The sequence below is a fragment of the Chiloscyllium plagiosum genome, chromosome 10, assembly GCF_004010195.1.
Source record: "Chiloscyllium plagiosum isolate BGI_BamShark_2017 chromosome 10, ASM401019v2, whole genome shotgun sequence".
Taxonomy (NCBI): Eukaryota; Metazoa; Chordata; class Chondrichthyes; order Orectolobiformes; family Hemiscylliidae; genus Chiloscyllium; species Chiloscyllium plagiosum.
In genome coordinates, this window is record NC_057719.1 from 26893934 (window position 1) to 26913323 (window position 19390).

The window sequence follows — 19390 nt, forward strand, 5'->3', positions numbered from 1 at the left end:
AGGAAACTTACGTCATTTCTTGCTTGTGACTGTGAAGCTACACAGTATGTGTACAGGAATGGAAATATACTTCACATGATCACTGATGATCTTTTCAAAAAAAGTGAATGGTTTGCATGAATAAAGTACTTCTCAGTAATATCTCAAATACATTTTGCACAATTACTTACTACTTATTTTATGTAGGAAAAACCTTACAGCTCTTTCAATGTCAGTGAGATAACAGAGATACAATATTTCATATTTTATGAACATAGCAGAAATGTTAAACATTTCACAGTAGGATTTTCTGTTAGTGTTTCCTGGCTCTTTGCTAAGTGACTGCCTTCAGTCTGTCTTTCACAATGGAGCCGATATTGGCATCAAATTTTGAGTTTATTGATCAATCTAAGGTGAAGAAATAAAAAAGATCACTTTGTATTTCCATATTCTGACAGGATAGAGTTGCCTATCAAAATATAGTTACATCTAGAGGAGATGTTTAGGATCCCAGCTGATGTTATTACTGGAGCAAGTTGGATCTCAAACTTAAATCTGGCTTGATGAATTTTTTTCATCAGTTTAACAAAGTGATCTGCAACATAAAATGTTGTAGATTCAGGTGTAACATATTACCCAGAAAAATATCAAGATTAAAATACAATAAACTAAACTACTTGCAGGTAATACGAATGTGAAGGCTTTGAAATACCTGGTAAAATAGAATCTTATTAATCCCAGAAAACCTTCCTCTGCAGTACCCACACCACAGACAATTCCCTTCTGTTTCTCATCTAAAAGGCCTAATTTAAATGTGGTTTCAATGACCCATTTTTGAGAATGTGATATCCTCTTCCTCCAGCCTTCATACAATTGAGCTTAGAATTTCTCAGGTTCAAATAACTCTTTCAAAGTTTTAACTGAAAACATCTGGTCTGAAAATTTTAAACTAAACTCCTTAGGCTGAGGTAATCTCTTTCTTAATGCTCCGAAAACTAACCCCTTTCTCAGAAGAAACGGTTTTACACATCCAGCTTCAGCCAAGATTACTTCAAACTACCCCATACTTCATCTATAAAGCTTCCCCCTCCCACCCCCCAAACTATCAGTGATATCCCTAAGCTCAAAAAATTTCCAGAAAGTTTAATTTGAAAACCTAATGCACTACACTGTTTATTTTGATTACTGGTAAATGTAAGCTAATAGATAGAATCCCTATAGTGTGGAAACAGGCCATTCAGCCCAACAAGTCCACACCGACTCTCTGGAGAGCAGCACACCCAGACTTACCCCCCACTACCCTATCCCCATAACTCTGCATTTCCCGCGGCTAATATACCTAACTACAAAACCCTGCACACTACGAGCAACTTAGAATGGCCAATCCAACTAATCTGCACATTTTTAGACTGTGGGTGGAAACTAGGGAAACCCATACAGACATGGGGAGAATGTGCAAACTCCACATATACAATTGCCCGAAGGTGGAATTGAAGCTAGGTCCCTGCTGTGAGGCAGCAGTACTAACCACTAAGCCACTGTGCCATCCCAAATCACCATTGTTCTTCAGGAAGTTTCTCCCTAATACTGTGGTTTAAAATGAATCACCATGGCTGCAGAAATAATTATAAGTTGAACCTTACATCCCTTCAGACACACAGAAAACCTATATGCCACTAGTTCCAAATTTAAAAATCTAAAATATATAAATCACATGCCTTACATCACAAACTGTACACTGCATAGCAGTTAGGTAAAATATCTCCAGGGAGGATGTTAGAAATACCTTTGAATGATCAATATTGCCTGACAGATCAATAGTTAGTGCATCATTTTGAGAATAGCCATCTTTTGCAGTCCACATGCACTTTTGCCAAAGTATGATACCTCTAACCCTCTTTACCAGCTGGGAGATCTGTGAGAACATTTTTGCATTACATCAGCTTCTAATAGTTGTCTTCCAGCACTGCCAGTTCTATTTGCAATCCCCACAGTATGCAAAAAAATACATCAAGTTTGAGTTGAAACTTATGGCAACCGAGTTTAAACAGAAGATTCTATGTCAGAGTATGTAGCTTTGTACACTGGCTTTGAGAAAGGGCTAGCAATGAATACATCACCAATGTGACTCAGTACGTGGTACTCGGAATTAAATTTGACTTAATAGAAATTTCACAGTTTAGAAATGATGCTAAGTGGGGGCTAACTGATATTCATAACATTGATAATTAGTGATCCCCAACTACCATTGAGACCAGGAGAAGCAATTTCTATACTAGAAATGAATGCTATTAACACGTCAGTGCGCATATACTGAAACTGGATTTCTGCCAAGTATGTTGCAGGGCAACATTTATGTTTATAAAGTAGAAGAAGATAAATGTTGAAACCAACACTGTCCATTTTCTATAGGAAATCATGCCAAACTGTACATTATTCAGTCATAACCAGTGCCACTAATTGATTGTTTGTTGTTTCAATAACTGAAGGAATGTTAATAAAACTGAAAGGACTGATTACAAAAGAAATGATGCTGTTGTTATTAAGCTAACAGATTTGTTAGACAAACAATTCAATCCTTGTCAGTAACATAAGTATTGGCGGAGGGTATTGGAATAGTTGTATTTGGGTCAGTTCATGGATGCATAGGAAGAACCTTTGTGTGTTGTCATATTTGTGGTTCGAATGCAAAAGTAGCTCAGAAGAGTCCACAGCCCAAATGAAGAGAAGTGGTAAGAATGAAGAGGGGAGAGATTCTTACATCTATTTGGCTCCTTGGAACAGTGCAGAGAAGGTGGAGATGTTAGCAATTGTTGAGAATGGATGATGGAAAGGTAAGAATGTAATATAACATTTGAACATGCCACCAGTGGCCTTGAAATCTCATGTTCTTCTATGCTACCCAATTTTAATGGAAGCAATCTCAGATAAGTTGCATTATTGCCTCATAATCCTCCCTGCTAAGGTTTCCTTATTGTTTTCTGTTTAACTAGTGCTTAATGCCCTGCAAATAAAGATGAAAATCTTTTGAGGACGAGTAAGGGGAAATCCCATACAATTTTCTCACATGTATTTTCTGTTTCTGAGATGGCTACCAGGCTAAGAACTTCTCATTATTAAAGAAGTATATGAAATTGGGAAGTTACCAAATGCTGTCTCTTGTGTGGACTTGTAGGCACCACTTCTTTTAGTTGGTCTATCTCAGATCTCATAAAGGTCTGTATTTGTTAGTGAAATCTGTGGGTTAATCAATTTGAGAAAAAATTTAAAGTATTCAAATGATTTAACTGAGCTTTCATGATTTTCTTTAATATGGTGAAGACTATAGAGCTTTATTTCATCCTTAATAACCTTTCACTTAATTGCTTATTCTTAAATCTATCCTTAAAAATATTCAAGGAGCTGCTTCCCTACAAGAACATTTCAAAGACTCACTACCCTTTGTGTGTAAAAAGAATTTTTCTCATCTGTCTTAAATTTATATCCCCTTATTTTTAAACAGTGACCCCTCCTTCTACGTTCACCACATACAACCTGCGAAGGCCCTTCAGGATTTTATATGCTTCAGTTGAGTCACCTGTGATTTTTTGAAACTCCAACACATGCAAGGCTGGCCTGTCCAGCATTTCACCATAAGACAATCCATCCATTTTAAACAATACTCTCACAAGCCTGCTTCAAACACATTTCCATTCTTCCTTAAATAAGATCAGTGCTGTGCACAATACTCCATATGTAGTCTTACCGATTCCCTGAATAATTGAAGCATAACCTCCCTGCTTTTATTCCATTATAAATTCTCCAAGCTCTCTTTCTATAAGACTGATGCCTACTTAGTTAAGTCTTTTCTTCATTTTTAATTATCTACAGAAATTCTTACAGATCATTTTTATATTTCTGGCTAGTTTTCTCTGTTACTTTAAGATTTCCCTTCTTAGAGGATGTATGGGTAAAGGGTGGTGGGTGGGTTGGCATAAGTTGGTGATAGGGGGACATTGGAGTTGGGTGCTATGGATTGTTAGGTATAAAGCATGGGGAATGGGTGAGTGGTTGTGAGGGGAGAGGGCTAAAGGATATATTTACCAAAAGAACTGGGACTGTCAGTTGTCATTCTCAAGTCTCAGAGTGTGGAGGTGCTGGTGTTGGACTGGAGTGGACAAAGATACAAATCACACAATGCAAGGTTATAGTCCAACAGGTTTATTTGGAAGGATAAACTTTTGTTCATTGCTCCTTCATCAGGTAGCTAGTGGGGCAGGATGATAGGACACAGAATAGTCCCATAGAACACAGGAAAACCTTTTAAAAACCTTACTTCGACACTCGGCATTCGCTGTGGCAAACTTCAGTTTGAGTACTTGGGCGGTGGGCCCAACTGCATCTGGACACTTCACCTGAACAAAGATTTGGCAGTTTAGGAGACTTTTTATTTTAAGGTTGTCTTGGTTTGCAGGGAGAATTCCTGACTTCTGCTGTCTGACTTGGGGAGTGAAAACCCAGATAGTTATGCAGCTGAACAGTGGCTTATAAGTTGGTGTCAAGATCAAAGTGAGGCCAATAGAGATCCCTATTATTTCTGAGCAAAGGCCGGCAGGCACACAATTAAATGCAGAAATACAGAAGTTGCTGTTGGAGTTATACTGCTCTGCAGTTAGCATTCTGAAAATGGCGTTTTTCTGTATGTCACCATTAAAATTCATTGGGTGGCATAAAGCTGCTGTCTCTGCACATTGGCTATGAACTGAATTTGACCAATTAATTAACTAATTAAATTCTCATTAGACCTGGCCTGAAGTAACGCAAGGAGCTATTATGGAGCCACACAGAGTTAATTAAAGTTGTGTTGCCTGTCAAAAATCCTTTCAATTAAGTGCTAATTGTTGATTATTGTCAACTAACCCTTTTTAAAATGTTAACTTTGTTTTACTTTTCTAACTTTTTTTCTCTCTCAATTTCTCACTTTCTTTCCCTCCTTTTAATTTTTTTTCTGTACCTCATTGGCTATTAGTTTCACCTATTCTAATTTATACTTCCTTCTTGGTCCTGGGTTAAAAATCACACGACACCAGGTTGTAGTCCAATAGAGTTTAATTGGAAGCACACTAGCTTTCGGAGCGACGCTCCTTCATCAGGTGGTTGTGGAAGGCATAATTGTAAGGCACAGAATTTATATCCAAAGTTTACAGTATGATGTAACTGAAATTATACATCGAAAAATACCTCAATTGTCTGTGGCGTCTTTCATCTGTTCGAATACCATGATAGTTTCACTTCTTTCATGTGTAAATCACAAAACCTTTTTTTAAAAGTTGCATTCTTAGGTTAACTAACAATTGGTGTTAGCTAGACAATATGTTGAAGGTGTTAGCCCCCTGTGTTCTCTGTGTATGCAATGATGTTTAGATTGATTCTAATCTAACAAGTGAGATAACACAGTTTCACATGAATTCATGCAGTTTTTGAGCAAAGTACAATGTAACTCTGCAAGTACAAATTCATCCCACAAAATATATGTATAAGTGTGCATGTGAGTCTTTGTGTCTGTGTGTGTGTGTGTGTCTGTCTGGGTTGGGGGGGGTTGCAAGTGTGAGAGAGAGGGTATATGTGTGTGTAGTGAGTGTAGCGTGGTCTAAGTCTTTGAGAGGATGCATGTGTGAGTGTGGAAGTGTGTGTGTGTCTGTAAGGTTGTGTGCAAGTGTCTGCATGCATGTCTGTGTAAATGTGTGTCTGTGTGTATGTGCATGTATAGTGCGATGGTGGTCACCTGTAATGTGACATGAACCCATGTCCCAGTTGAGGCCCTCCCTATGAGTATGGGACTTAGCTGTCAGCCTCTGCTCGGCCACTTTTCTCTGCTGCCTGTCCTGAAGTCCGCCTTGGAGTATGGCCACCCGAAGGTCCGAGGTCGAATGTCCTGGACCGCTGAAGTGTTCCCCAACTGGGAGGGAACACTCCTGTCTGTTGATTGTTGTGCAGTGCCCATTCATCCGTTGCCGTAGCCTTTGCTCGGTTTCCCCGATGTACCATGCCTCAGGGCATCCTTGCCTGCAACGTATAAGATAGACAATGTTGGCTGAGTCACATGAGTACCTACCACATACATGGTGGGAGATGTCCCCACGTGTAATGATGGTATCCATATCCACACTCTGACGCGTCCATACAACCCTGTCATGGTAGGCGCTGCAAGACGTGTCAGAGTGTGGATACCACTATTACGCATGGGGACACCTCCCACCATGTGCATAGCAGGTACTCATGTGACTCAGCCAACGTTGTCTATCTTATACATTGCAGGCAAGGGATGCCCTGAGGCAAGGTACATTGGGGAAACTGAGCAAAGGCTACAGCAATGGATGAATGGGCACCGCACAACAATCAACAGACAAAAGTGGCACGGTGGCACAGTGGTTGGCACGGTGGCACAGTGGTTAGCACCGCTGCCTCGCAGCGCCTGAGACCCGGGTTCAATTCCCGCCTCAGGCGACTGACTGTGTGGAGTTTGCACGTTCTCCCCGTGTCTGCGTGGGTTTCCTCCGGGTGCTCCGGTTTCCTCCCACAGTCCAAAAGATGTGCAGGGTCAGGTGAATTGGCCATGCTAAATTGCCCGTAGTGTTAGGTAATGGGTAAATGTAGGGGTATGGGTGGGTTTCGCTTCGGCGGGTCGGTGTGGACTTGTTGGGCCGAAGGGCCTGTTTCCACACTATAATGTAATCTAATCTAATCTAAAAAAAAGTGTTCCCTCCCAGTTGGGGAACACTTCAGCGGTCCAGGACATTTGACCTTGGACCTTCGGGTGGCCATCCTCCAAGGCGGACTTCAGGACAGACAGCAGCGAAAAGTGGCTGAGCAGAGGCTGATAGGAGAAAGTGAGGACTGCAGAAGCTGGAGATCAGAGCTGAAAAATGTGTTGCTGGAAAAGCACAGCAGGTCAGGCGGCATCCCAGGAGCAGGAGAAACGATGTTTCGGACATAAGCCCTTCTTCAGGAGCAGAGGCTGATAGCTAAGTTCGGTACCCATAGGGAGGGCCTCAACCGGGACCTTGGGTCCATCTCACACTACAGGTGATCACATTGCACTATACACATACACCGACACACACACAGCCACTCCTATACACACACATACACATGGACACACATATACACAGATACACACACACACACCCTTACAGGCACACACAATCTCACCCTCACACATGCACCCCCTCAAAGACTTGAGACACTCTACACACATATATACACTCTCTCTCACACTCACAATCCCCCCAACCCAGACAGACAGACACACACACAGACAGACACAAAGACCCATATGCACACATATACATATGTTTTGTGGGGTGAATTTGTACTTGCAGGGTTACATTGTACTTTGCTCAAAAACTGCATGAATTCATGTAAAACTCTGTTATCTCACTTTTTAGATTAGAATCAATCTCAACATCATGGCATAGTCAGAGAACACAGGGGGCCAACACCTCCAACATATTGTCGAGCTAACACCCATTGTTACAGCTAACCTGAGAATGTAACTTTTAAAAAAAAGGTTTTGTGATTTACACATGAAAGAAGTGTGGTATCATGGTATTCGAACAGATGAAAGACTCAACAAACAATCAAGGTATTTCTCAATGTATAATTTCAGTTACATCACACTGTAAACTTTTGCTATAAATTCTCTCTGTTAGGATTAAGCCCTCCACTATCACCTGATGAAGGAGCGGCGCTCCGAGAGCTAGTGTACTTCCAATTAAACCTGTTGGACTATAACCTGGTGTTGTGTGATTTTTAACTTTGTACACCCCAGTCCAACACCGGCATCTCCAAATCATGACGTCAACCTTATTCACCATTGTTTCTCATCACGCCACAAGTCATTAATAAAGATATAAAATATTTGAATTCCAGCATTAATTCTTGTGGAACAGTAATAGTTGCTTTGTCTAGACATTACACCTTTTCAATTAAAGAAAAATTTAGGGGATACTGTTCCTTTGTGCATTCTCTGATGCACAGCTTTACCAATCAGATTTGACTTGCCTTTTCTTGAATTTAAACAAAAGATTTGTGATCACTTCACTGGTGCATTTGCCATGGCAACATTTTTACCAATCAGAGTCCTCTGTGAACCAATCAGCTCGTTTCCTTGCATTTGTCCTGATGAGTGCAAGATCTAAAGCTTCAACAACCTGCCTCTTTTTTCAGAAATACTCACAACATCAAACCGGAATTGGAACTGCAATCTATGCTGCATCAGCATTCTATACCGGTACCACTCCCCAACACTTCCTCCGCTACATTGATAACTGCATCGGTGCCACCTCGTGCTCCTGCGAGGAGGTTGAGCAATTCATCAACTTCACCAACACATTCCACCCTGACCTTAAATTCACCTGGACCATCTCTATCACCTCCCTCCCCTTCCTGGACCTCTCCATCTCCATTAATGATGACCGACTTGACACTGACATTTTCTACAAACCCACCGACTCCCACAGCTACCTGGATTACACCTCTTCTCACCATACCTCCTGCAAAAGTGGAACAGATGAAAGACTCAACAGACAATCAAGGTATTTTTCAATGTATAATTTCAGTTACATCACACTAAATTTTTGATATAAATTCTGTGCCTTACAATTGTGTCCTCCACAACCACCTGATGAAGGAGCGACGCTCCGAAAGCTAGTGTGCTTCCAATTAAATCTGTTGGACTATAACCTGGTGTTTAACTTTGTATACCCCAGTCCAACACCGGCATCTCCAATTCTTGGTCCTGGTGCAGTTTATTTCACAGTCCTTCAATCAGTTTAAGGAAGTATACGCAGTTGGCTGCCCTGTTTACTCGGGTCTCAGATGTTCAGTTGCTGTAGTGCTTTCAACTTCCAGCAATTTGCGATGCAAAACATCAGCAAGGTTGAATGGGCCAGGGAAGGTCCAATTATATCTGATGTTGTTAGATTCACTCCTAAGGTTAGCTATTGTCCAAATTGCAATTATTTCCAAACATGCTATTTGTGATTAGTTTTGATACACTGCAGAAAAATTTGACCAATGTCTTTGTCAATATTTATCTCTGAACCAATGTAACTGAACGTATTACCTGATCATTATCATATTTTATTTTGTGGCGCCATTCAAATTGGCTGATGTGTTTCTGACATTACCTCAGGGACTGCTGTAAATTATTTCATTGTCTGTAAAGGGTTTTGGGCGACCTGAAATTGTTAACAATCCTATATAAATGGTAGTCCTTTCTGGGTATTGTCAATGAGTTCTTGAATGAAAGAATAACACCGAAGATAATATCAAAGATTCTATGGAATCTCTTGATTTTTTAGGAACCAGTTTACACCATGTTGTTACTAAATTATCCTGCTCTTAGGGAGGATCCTATCATTAGCTCTTAAACATTCTAGAGCATATTCCTGCTAATCAGGACTCGTTCACATGCTGTTTGTGTGGCAGAGATCTTTGTGGGCTGTGTTTTGCATACCAGGAGCAAAATCCTCTTGCTGCAATATAATGTCACACTAACTATTCCTTTCTGTACATGGTTTATTGTTCATGAAGGGAAGTCATATAGCAAGAATTAGTTTTAACTCATTACTGTCAATTTAGCAAAACACTGTTGTCTCATTTGACTCTACATAATGTTGAATGTACATTCTTTGAATGCAGTGAATTTAATTATGTAGAGTGTGGATTTGTATTAAGTAGAAAGTGTGTTGGTCAGATTATAAATTAACCTGATGATATTGTGGATTTTGTTTTGCACATATGAATAGTAATTATACTATGTGGAGATCAATATCCGCAATACACGTACTTCCAAATCTAGTCCAACAAATGCATTATTGAATGGCATGCTATTACCAAACTGTACTGTTTTAACTTGTAATTGTTTGTTTACATTTTATAGAGACAAGCTTCTTACTTGGAAATGCTCAGATTGTAGACTGGCCCATAGTGTACAGTAATGATGGATTTTGCAAGTTATCTGGATACCATCGTGCTGAAGTAATGCAGAAAAGCAGTACCTGCAGGTAAATGGAATGTTTTATTCTTTATTTGTAACATGGTTACACAGGCATAACTAATGAAGTGCTGCTTACTTGTTTGACTTGGATTGTATTTTTCTTTAATGGAAGGAAGCTGTTGAGGTCATCCATAAGATATTTTACAGTTGGTGGAATTGAAAGCAATCCTTCAGGATCACCAGCAAACGATACATGGTACCAATGGAAGCAAAACCATGGCTTGGATGTATTCTCAAATCAATGATACAGGTCTATTTGCCTTGGTATTGCTCGGATGCTATTATTATAGCACTGCCGCAGAGGTGCTTTACTATAGCAGTTTAAGAAGGGAAACCATCCTTTGGTATTTTTCATTTGACAAATCAGTGATGAAGCATTAATGGGTAACAACGTTCTGGAGTTATTACTGGACTTAAGAACAGTTCGGCACTGGAGGGTATTATCTTCTGTATCTTGCTAAGTGATTGAAATTTATCACAACATGTTATTGTTGAGTGCCATTTATTTAGTCTTGAACACACCAATGCACTTGAACATTATCATGTCATAACGTTCATAAAACTCTGTGAGACCTTAACTAAATGCTTGCCTAAAATTCTGAGTAAAATTCTGCAGCCTTTTTACTGCTGCAAATGACGTCCTGTAAGCGCAAGGCTACAAAAACCTTAATACGAGTTTGTTTTATGTTCTCAAAATTAGTTTACAGGCTGACTATTAGTAGGCATCAGCTAAGTGGCATTTTGCCTTGTTTTGTGGAGGGTTTCTCTGTGCAAGGCTGAGCAAATTTTCTTGAGGTGGCTTTACAAACTTTCTCCATTGACTATACATCGTGCTCTTATAGTATCCTGCTTGTCTATTCTCCCATTTGTCGTAGGTGCGAATTCTCATCACTGCCAGGCTATCTTGGGATCCATCTTGGAAGCTTAACTGTGCATTTGGTCAAACATTGGCAATTTTGAGTAGTCCTACACTATGTATGTGATGTTCCTGTGCACGACAGGGCAACTTTGTTTAGTATGGCCAATTCACCTAAACTGTGCATCTTTCAACTGTGGGAGAAAACTGGAGCACCCAGAGGAAACCTGTGTAGACACAGGGAAAAAGTGCAAACTCCATACAGACGGTCACCCAAGACTTCAGTCAAACCCAGGTCCCTGGTGCTTCACATCATCTCAGACAAAGCAGCCCACTTGATTAGCATCACATCCGCAATCATCCATTCTCTGATGCTCAGAAGCAGCAGTGTGTACCATCTACAAGATGCACTGCAGAAATTCACCAAAGATCTTTGACAGCACCTTGCAAACCCATGAGTAATTCCATCTCAAAGGACAAGGGCAGCAGATACATGGGAACACCACCATCTGCAAGTTCTCCTCCAAGCCACCAACGATCCTGACTTGGAAGTATATCATTGTTCCTTCACTTTAGCTGTGTCAAAATCATGGAATTGCCTCCCTCAGGGCATTGTGGGTCAAACTACGGTACGTGGACAGCAGCGGCTCAAGAAAGCAGCTCACTATTATCTTCTCAAGTGCAACTAGAGACGGACAATATATACTGGTCCTGCCAGCAATGCCATCTCCCATGAATTAATAAAAAAAAACATGAGGCTCGTGCCAAAACTAGAACTGTCTCACAGTCTAGCCAGGCAACAGCGTGACATAGTCATACTCACAGAATCATACCTTGCAGATAATGTCCCAGATGCTGTCTTCACCATTTCTTGATGTGACCAGTCCCACCCGCAGGAGACACTCAGCAGAGGTGGCAGCAGATATATGGGAACACCACCCCCTGCAAGTTCCCTCAAAGCCATTCACCATCCTGACTTGGAAATATATTGCCATTCTTTCACTGTCGCTGGCTCAAAATCTGGGAATTATCTCACTGAGGGCATTGTGGGTCAATTTACAGCAAGCAGACTGGAGTGATTCAAGAAGGCAGCTCACCGCCACTTTCTCCAGGGCAATTAGGGACAGACAATAAATGACACCCAGCCAGTGACACCCATGTCCCATGAATGAATAAAGAAAAACTCCTTCATTCCCTGCCTACCAAGAATCTATCTACCTCTATCGCCAAGCAAGACTTATTGTAAACATTATTGGAAGGATAAAAGGAACTTGGTTTGTACCTTGAGAGATAATGCGTTCTAAATTGGAAGAAATTGATTTTGTTTAATCTGTGCTAAGTTTCTTTTAACAATCAATTTAGTTGCTGACGATATTCATTGATTTACCCTGGTAAGCTTGTAAATATAAAATGACCAAAATGAGACAAATAATTTGAATCAACATGGTACTTCTGTAATGCTTTCAGAGAGACTAAAATAAACTGAAATGAAAAGAAGAAAAGCAATAATCCATTGCATGCTCACTATACATGATTCTGGAATTAATTTAGAGACAATTATAAAATACACTGCTTTTGCTGAAAGAAATTTAGGGTAGAACTCAAAGAAGCACCTTGGTTCACTGCTCTCACTGAAGCATAATGAGGCAAATTTATTTTGCTGGTATGGCTGAGTGACTCTGTGATTAAGCAACAGGGTCACTCCTTTCTGATTGCAGAGTGTGATAATGGAACAGAGGTCTACAGGGAATGTGGTGAATTGTTGTTCTGTAACTGTACGTCCAAGTTAGGAACATAGCATTGTAAATTCAGTACCAATATTATAACACAGATTGCTGCAAAATGTGGGACTTGAGTTTGTTCATGCTTTAGTAGACATTAGATTTAATTATGTGAAAACTCTTGTCCATATTGTCAACAGCATGTTGACTCAATGCACTGGAGGGCATAGGTAGTGTCCCTTCGTCTCTTTGCAGGACAAAGTGGGTGACCCCCTGACTGATGTCTCAGTAGCACCCTGGCTGACCGACCTGAAGTGTCTGGACTGGTTGCAACTGACCTGCAGAATTTACTGTGGTCAACATCCTGTAATTAGGTGAGTCCCTTGAATGACTTTCGTCTCCCTTCACCCTGCCAAAGATCCTTCCCCTTGAGGTATTGTCCTGGTTTGCGCTGCAGACATTGCGCCACACTGCGCCATCCACTCCCTGTCTGGCTGAAACATTTACTCCAGTGTTATCCACTGTCACAAGCTGCTCGCTTCTCGCTTGTGTTGAAAAGTAAGATAAGTCACAGAGGCTTTCTTTTGCGTTAAGAAAGAAAGGTGACCCACTCAGCCTGTACCTAAAGTGAGTGCGTGCTAACAAACAAAGAACCGTAAGATGTCAGCACAAAAGCATGGTACCGATGCGTGGCTGTCCCTGCATGCAAAGTGACTTGGCAGACGAAAGTAAGTTGTAGGTATCCAACATCTTCAAAGTCAAGTGTTGAAAGGCTAAAGTGGTGTCTGAGTTGATCCAAGAGTAGGCATGATGATGTGGTGAGGCTGGTGGTTTGTCAATGCCAACTTGCCAACTTTTAGAAGATGGTAATCAAAGGCCTGCAGAGATATTGTTCTATAAAAGCAGTTGCTTGATAGTTGGGGCAGGCATTCAGCAAGCTTTGGCCACCAGATAGCCACTTTAATTTATATGGCAGGAATTTGTACCATCCAGTTCCTCAGTGGAACAGTGAAGTGGGATGTAAATAGGTTGAGCTAAGGCTTTAAATTAGATGAATGAAATAAGATTGTCTACACTCAAGGGCAGTTTCAGCAGGGGAATTTAAGGTTTGAAGGGGAAATAAGGTAAATTTTTCTTGAGGTCAAGAATCTGTTTTTTTTACATTCTCACCTTCTTTATCATGATGTCGACCTTTGCTCTTGCCACATCATTAAGGAGAAGCATCTGCCCACTGTGTCTATCTCCACTTCAGATATTCAGTTATCTTTGTAAAAGCTTAACCTCAGCAATCCTAATATCATAATTCTTACAGGAAAGGACATTTAGAGAATGATTCATCTGATACCTTGGCTCCAACACGAGAGCTAGCTGCCAAAGATGGAAAGTCACCTCGGTCAACCTCAGTTCTATTGTCGAAAAAGAACACCAAATTGCCTCTCAAAATAGTGTCCTTGGTTTGTAACTACAATAAAGTCTAGAGTAGGAAAAAGAAAGGCCGATTTCGATACCCAGGGAAAGCACTGGCTCAACAGAAACCTCAATGAATTCTTTTTACTTTGGAGTTTGATGTATAAAAGGAGATAATTCATTTGTGTTATGCTCCATTATTCATGGGGATTACAGTCACCAGGAAAGGATTCACTTCAAAAGATTAATCAATTTGGGATAATTTATGCAATTGGGTGATCATATTAGTGTGTTGAAAGTCTAACACATTATAATATTCTAGGATGGACACTGGATTAAGGATTAGTCCTTATTTGAAGGTAAGAAGTGAAAAAAAGAGTTAAGTAGATTGTAGCTAACCTTTTTAACCAACCTCAATGTCATGGATTGAGAATGTTCTTTACAATGGAAAATTCATTGACTGTTAGTTGGAATTGTGTTATGGTTGAATCAAATGCCCACAAAAAGCATTAGGAAATTGATAACTTACTTGTAAAAGGTAACGTGAACTGTGAACAATTATCTCACACTATGAAGTGCAGAGTCAGGTGACTTCTTTTGTGGTTTCTGTACAGACATGAATTAAATCATGTCTGATTAGAGAAAAATACTGTGGATGCTAAATATCTGCAGATAAAAGGAAAATGAAAATGCTGGAGAAACTCAGCAGGTTTTGCAACATCTGTGGACAGAGAAACAGATTCTTCTGCAGAACTAAACAGGGCTGGAAAATTATTATTTATGTTCCTGATGAAGGGGGAGGTGGGGTGAATGAAGATAGTGAGGGTGCCCTGAGCAAAACACAAAGGGATTGCTAATAAGAACATAAGAGCTAGGAGCAGGAATAAACAATTCAGCCCCTTGAATCTGTTCCACCATTTGAGGTGATCATGGCTGATCAACTTTTCTGTCACTTTCCATAACCTTTCAACCAGTTACCAATTAAAAATCAGCCAATCTCTCCTTGTATTTATACAATATTCCAGCATCCACCATGCTCTGGGGAAGTGATTTCCACCGATTGATGACCCTTTGGGAGAAATAATTTCTTTTCATCTCTGTTTTAAACCTGCTACCCCTTATCCTAAATCTGATCTTCATGCGAAAAAGCTATTAAGGATTGCTTTAGATAATCATAAATATATTGGCTTTGCTAAAAGAAAATTGATACAAACAAGGCATTTATGAGGAGAGGGGTGCAGGTGCGTGGAGAGAAATGGTGTCATCTGATTGTAGAGCAGTGTTCATGATGTCAAGTGGTTCAACTCAATGTTGAGTTCTGATAGCTGTAAAGTGTTCATTGGAAAATTAAGTGTTATTTCTGCCAGCTTCCTTTGGCCTTCACTGACAAGCAAGCCTGTGATGGAACTATTAGTGTGGGAGCAAGAAGGTATACTGAGTTGACAAGCAACTAGAAGTTTAGGGTCATTCTTATAGACAAAGGAGACATGTTTTACAACATGGTCAATCTGCGTTTGATCTTGCCATTGTGAGCAGTGAATACAGTAAATTAGATTGAAAGAAGTATATGTAGATCATTCCTTCACCTATAAGGTGTTTTTGGGCCCAGGATAGTGAGGAATGGAGAGGTGAAAAGGCAAGTGTCTGACTCTGTATACCATTAAAATGTTCATATTTGTGTGCAGACCTTTCATTGAAGAGTATTAAGGAGCAATAAGGTGACTCGGGGAATTTTATGGGTCCTGTTGTCGGTTATTTACAGAATCTCAGATATAACCTTGATTTCTGTTTGAAATCTAACAAGTGCCATGAGAAGCCATCTTAGCGCAGGAAGATGTGAATGACCAACATTCAGTCCCTGTCACGTGACATTGGCTTATGACATCAGACCTTGTGTGGACAATGGAAATCCTGATTCTGTGGCAATATGATTGAAATTAACTTGAGATGGAAGGTACTTTGAGAACAGCCCAGTCTGGTCAGTCTGGGAGAAGATGAGATCTGAAGACAATAAGGAAGCCATCTATCCCTGAGAAATGGGTGGAGCCTGTCTCAAAATTTATCCTTGGGAGAAGATTGCATCATTTAAGCTGTAAAATTATAAATCTTCACTTCAGGGGCTCAACAACTTTGGCTGGGCAACCAAAATTTCTTTTTGTTTGGGGTGAATCATCGTGAATGTGTCACCACCAATATTCAGAGCATTAAGAGGGAATCCTTCAGGCCTGCAATGTTTTACCTACCATCGTGTGAACTCGTGAGAATTATTTTCTTTTTCTTTTGTTCTTTGAGAGTAAACTTTAGATGTCATCATTTCTTGTGGTGTGTATTTGGTGTGGAAAAGCAATGGGCGTTTGTTGTGCTTGCATGTTGTGTGCTGTGAAACATAAGCATTTATCCTTTCATTTGGTTTAAGTGTAAAAGAAAGCCTGTCTTTCTGAAAAATCATAGCATGTAAGGGCTTAAAATACTTCTTCTCTAAAATATTATTAGGCTCAGCTGAGAAGTGAGAAAAGAAGGAAATTTTCTCATCCATGTGTAAAATCCATAACAATTTTAATGTCATTATGGGTTCAGAGGTTGATGCAAATTGAAAGCCCATTGTAAAGAAGCAGAGAGACAAGAACCAACACTCCAGAAGCCTGGCTAAATCCTAGGTTGGGTTTTGAGAACTTAGACTCAGATTTATATATCTAGAAATAAAAGATATTGGCATCAGTAAAGGTAGTCATAAAACTGTTGGATTGTTATAAGAACCAAATTGGTTCCCTAATTGGTTTAGGAGGTAAAAAAAACAACTATCCTTATCTATTCTGGCTTATAAGTGATTCAAAACTGCACTAACAAAAACAGAAATTGCTGGAGAAATTCAGCAGGTCTGGTGGCATCAGCTAACAGAAAGCAATGTTAAAATTTCAAGTTCAGTGACTTTTCTTCAGAACAAGGCTGCACCACAGTGGATGAATCTTAATGTAGCCTAGCAAGTTTCAAACTTCCGAATAAGAAATAACAGTGACACCCTCATACTGTGAAACAATATAAATTATGAACTTTGGTCACATTGTAATTTGTACCAGACTGGGGAAGCAGCTTTCACACTGCATCAGCATTTATTGGGACACTGAAAATGCTCTTCAAGGTAAATGGAAAATGGGGTTAGGAAGATAAATGAATGCCACACACTCCTTCCTTCTTGCCCATGGTCCTGCTGAGGTTGTCTCTCTGAGTCTTGTTGCTAGCTGCTGAATGTTTCTCTCCTGCTGTCTGGTTGTTTCTGGCCACTCAGACTGCTGCTGCCTCCCACTAACCAGCTCTGCTTCCTAATCACTTCCCACAGACAGACAGCTGACTGGCAGCTTGCAGAGGAAGTCTGGGAATTAAAATATCTCATGCCTGAAAACAATCATTTTATATTGCTGCCCTCTCCTCCACATATTTTAAGACTGTTCGATGTTAAAATTGGCTCCTGTGTTAAACACACAAGAGGGCTTTGTATTCTGATTCTGTCAGTCATTCTTCCTCTCTCCGTGCAGGACCACAGCATCAGCCTGACATTGTCATTTTTACAGAATCATACCTTACAGATAACACCCCAGACACCACTATTACCATCCCTGGATATGTCCTGTCCCACCGGCAGGACAGACACAGTACAGGTTGCGGCACGTTGGTACATAGTTGGGAGGGAGTTGCCCTGGGAGACCTTGACACCGACTCCAGACCCCATGAAGTCTCATGACTTTAGGTTAAACATGTGCAAGGAAACCTCTTACTGGGTACCATGTAGTGTCCTCCTTCGGCGAATGAATTAGTACCTCTCCATGTTGAACAACACTTGGAGGAAGCACTGAGGGGGGCAAGGGTGCAAAATGTACTCTGGGTGGGGGATTTCAATGTCCACCACCAAATGTGGCTCAGCGGAAGCATTACTAATCAAGCTGGTTGGGTCCTAAAGGATATAACTGCTAGAGTGGGTCTGCGATGGGTGGTGAAGGAACCAACAAGACGAAAAAACATACTTGACCTCAGATGCAGACGTATCTGTCTATGACAGTATAGTAAAAGTGACCGCCGCACTGTCCTTGTGGCGATGAAGTCCTGCCTTCACATCGTGAATTACCTCCATCGTGTTGTGTGGCACTATCACTGTGCTAAATGGGACAAACTTCTAACCGATACAGCAGCTCAAGACTGGGCATCCATGAAGTGCTGTGGGCTATCAACAGCAGCTGAACTGTATTCCAGCACAATCTATACTCTCATGGCCTGGCACATCCCCCACTCAACCATTGCCATCAAGTGTGGGGATGAACCCCGGTTCAATGGAGAGTGCAGGAGAGTATGCCAGGTGCAGCATCAGGCATACCTAAATATGAGGTGTCAACTTGGTGAAGCTACTGAACAGGGCTACTTGTGTGCCAAACGGCATAAACAGCTAGTGATAGACAGAGCTAAGCGATTCCATCACCAACGGAGCAGATCTAAGCTCTGCAGTCCTTTCACATCCGTTCATGAATGGTGGTGGACAATTGAACAACTCACTGGAGGAGGAGACTCCACAAATGTCCCCATCCTCAGTGATGGATCAGTGCAAAAGATAAGGCTGATGCATTCACAACAATTTTCAATCAGACGTGCTGAGTGGATGAAGAATCCTGAGCTCCTCCTGTGGTTCCCAGGATCACAGATACCAGTCTCCAGCCAATTCGATTCCACGCTATATCAAGAAACAGCTGGAGGCACTGGATGCTGCGAAGGCAATGGCCCTTGATAACATTCTGGCATTGGTACTGAGGACGTGTGCTCCACATCTTGCTCCTCCCCTAGCCAAGCTGTTCCAGTATAGTTACAACGCTAGCATCTACCCGACAATGTGGAAAATTGCCCAGATATGTCCTGAACACAAAAAGCAGGACAAATCAAACCCGGCCAATTACTGCCCAATCAGTCTACTCTCCATCATCAGTAAAGGGATGGAAGGTGTCATCAACAGTGCTATCAAGTGGCACCTGCTCAGCAATAACCTGCTCAGTGACACCAAATTTGAGTTTCGCCAAGGTCACTCGCTCCTGACCTCATTATAGTCTTGGTTCAAACATGGACAAAAGAGCTGAGTTCCAGAGGTGAGGTGAGAGTGATAGCCCTTGACATCAAGGCCGCATTTGACCAAGTATGACGTCAAGAAACCCTGCCAAAACTGGAATCAATGGGTATTGAGGGCAAACATCCACTGGTTAGAGTCATACCTGGCACAAAGGAAGATGGTTGTAGTTGTGCAGAGTCAGTCATCTCAGCTCCAGGCCATCTCTTCAGGAGTCCCTCAGGGTCGTGTTCCAGGCCCAACAATCTTCAGCTGTTCAATCAATGACCTTCCCCCTGTCATAA

General features: G+C 41.0%; 1 protein-coding gene across 2 annotated transcripts in view; it reads left to right on the forward strand.

Annotated features, from left to right (window-relative positions):
• Positions 1–19390, forward strand: part of kcnh5b (potassium voltage-gated channel, subfamily H (eag-related), member 5b) — a 317576-nt gene that overhangs the window by 42127 nt on the left and 256059 nt on the right. For both annotated transcript variants that reach the window (XM_043697222.1, XM_043697223.1), the window contains exon 2: positions 9905–10028. In XM_043697222.1, coding sequence (XP_043553157.1) covers positions 9905–10028 — 124 coding nt within the window. The remainder of the gene's footprint in view (positions 1–9904; positions 10029–19390) is intronic.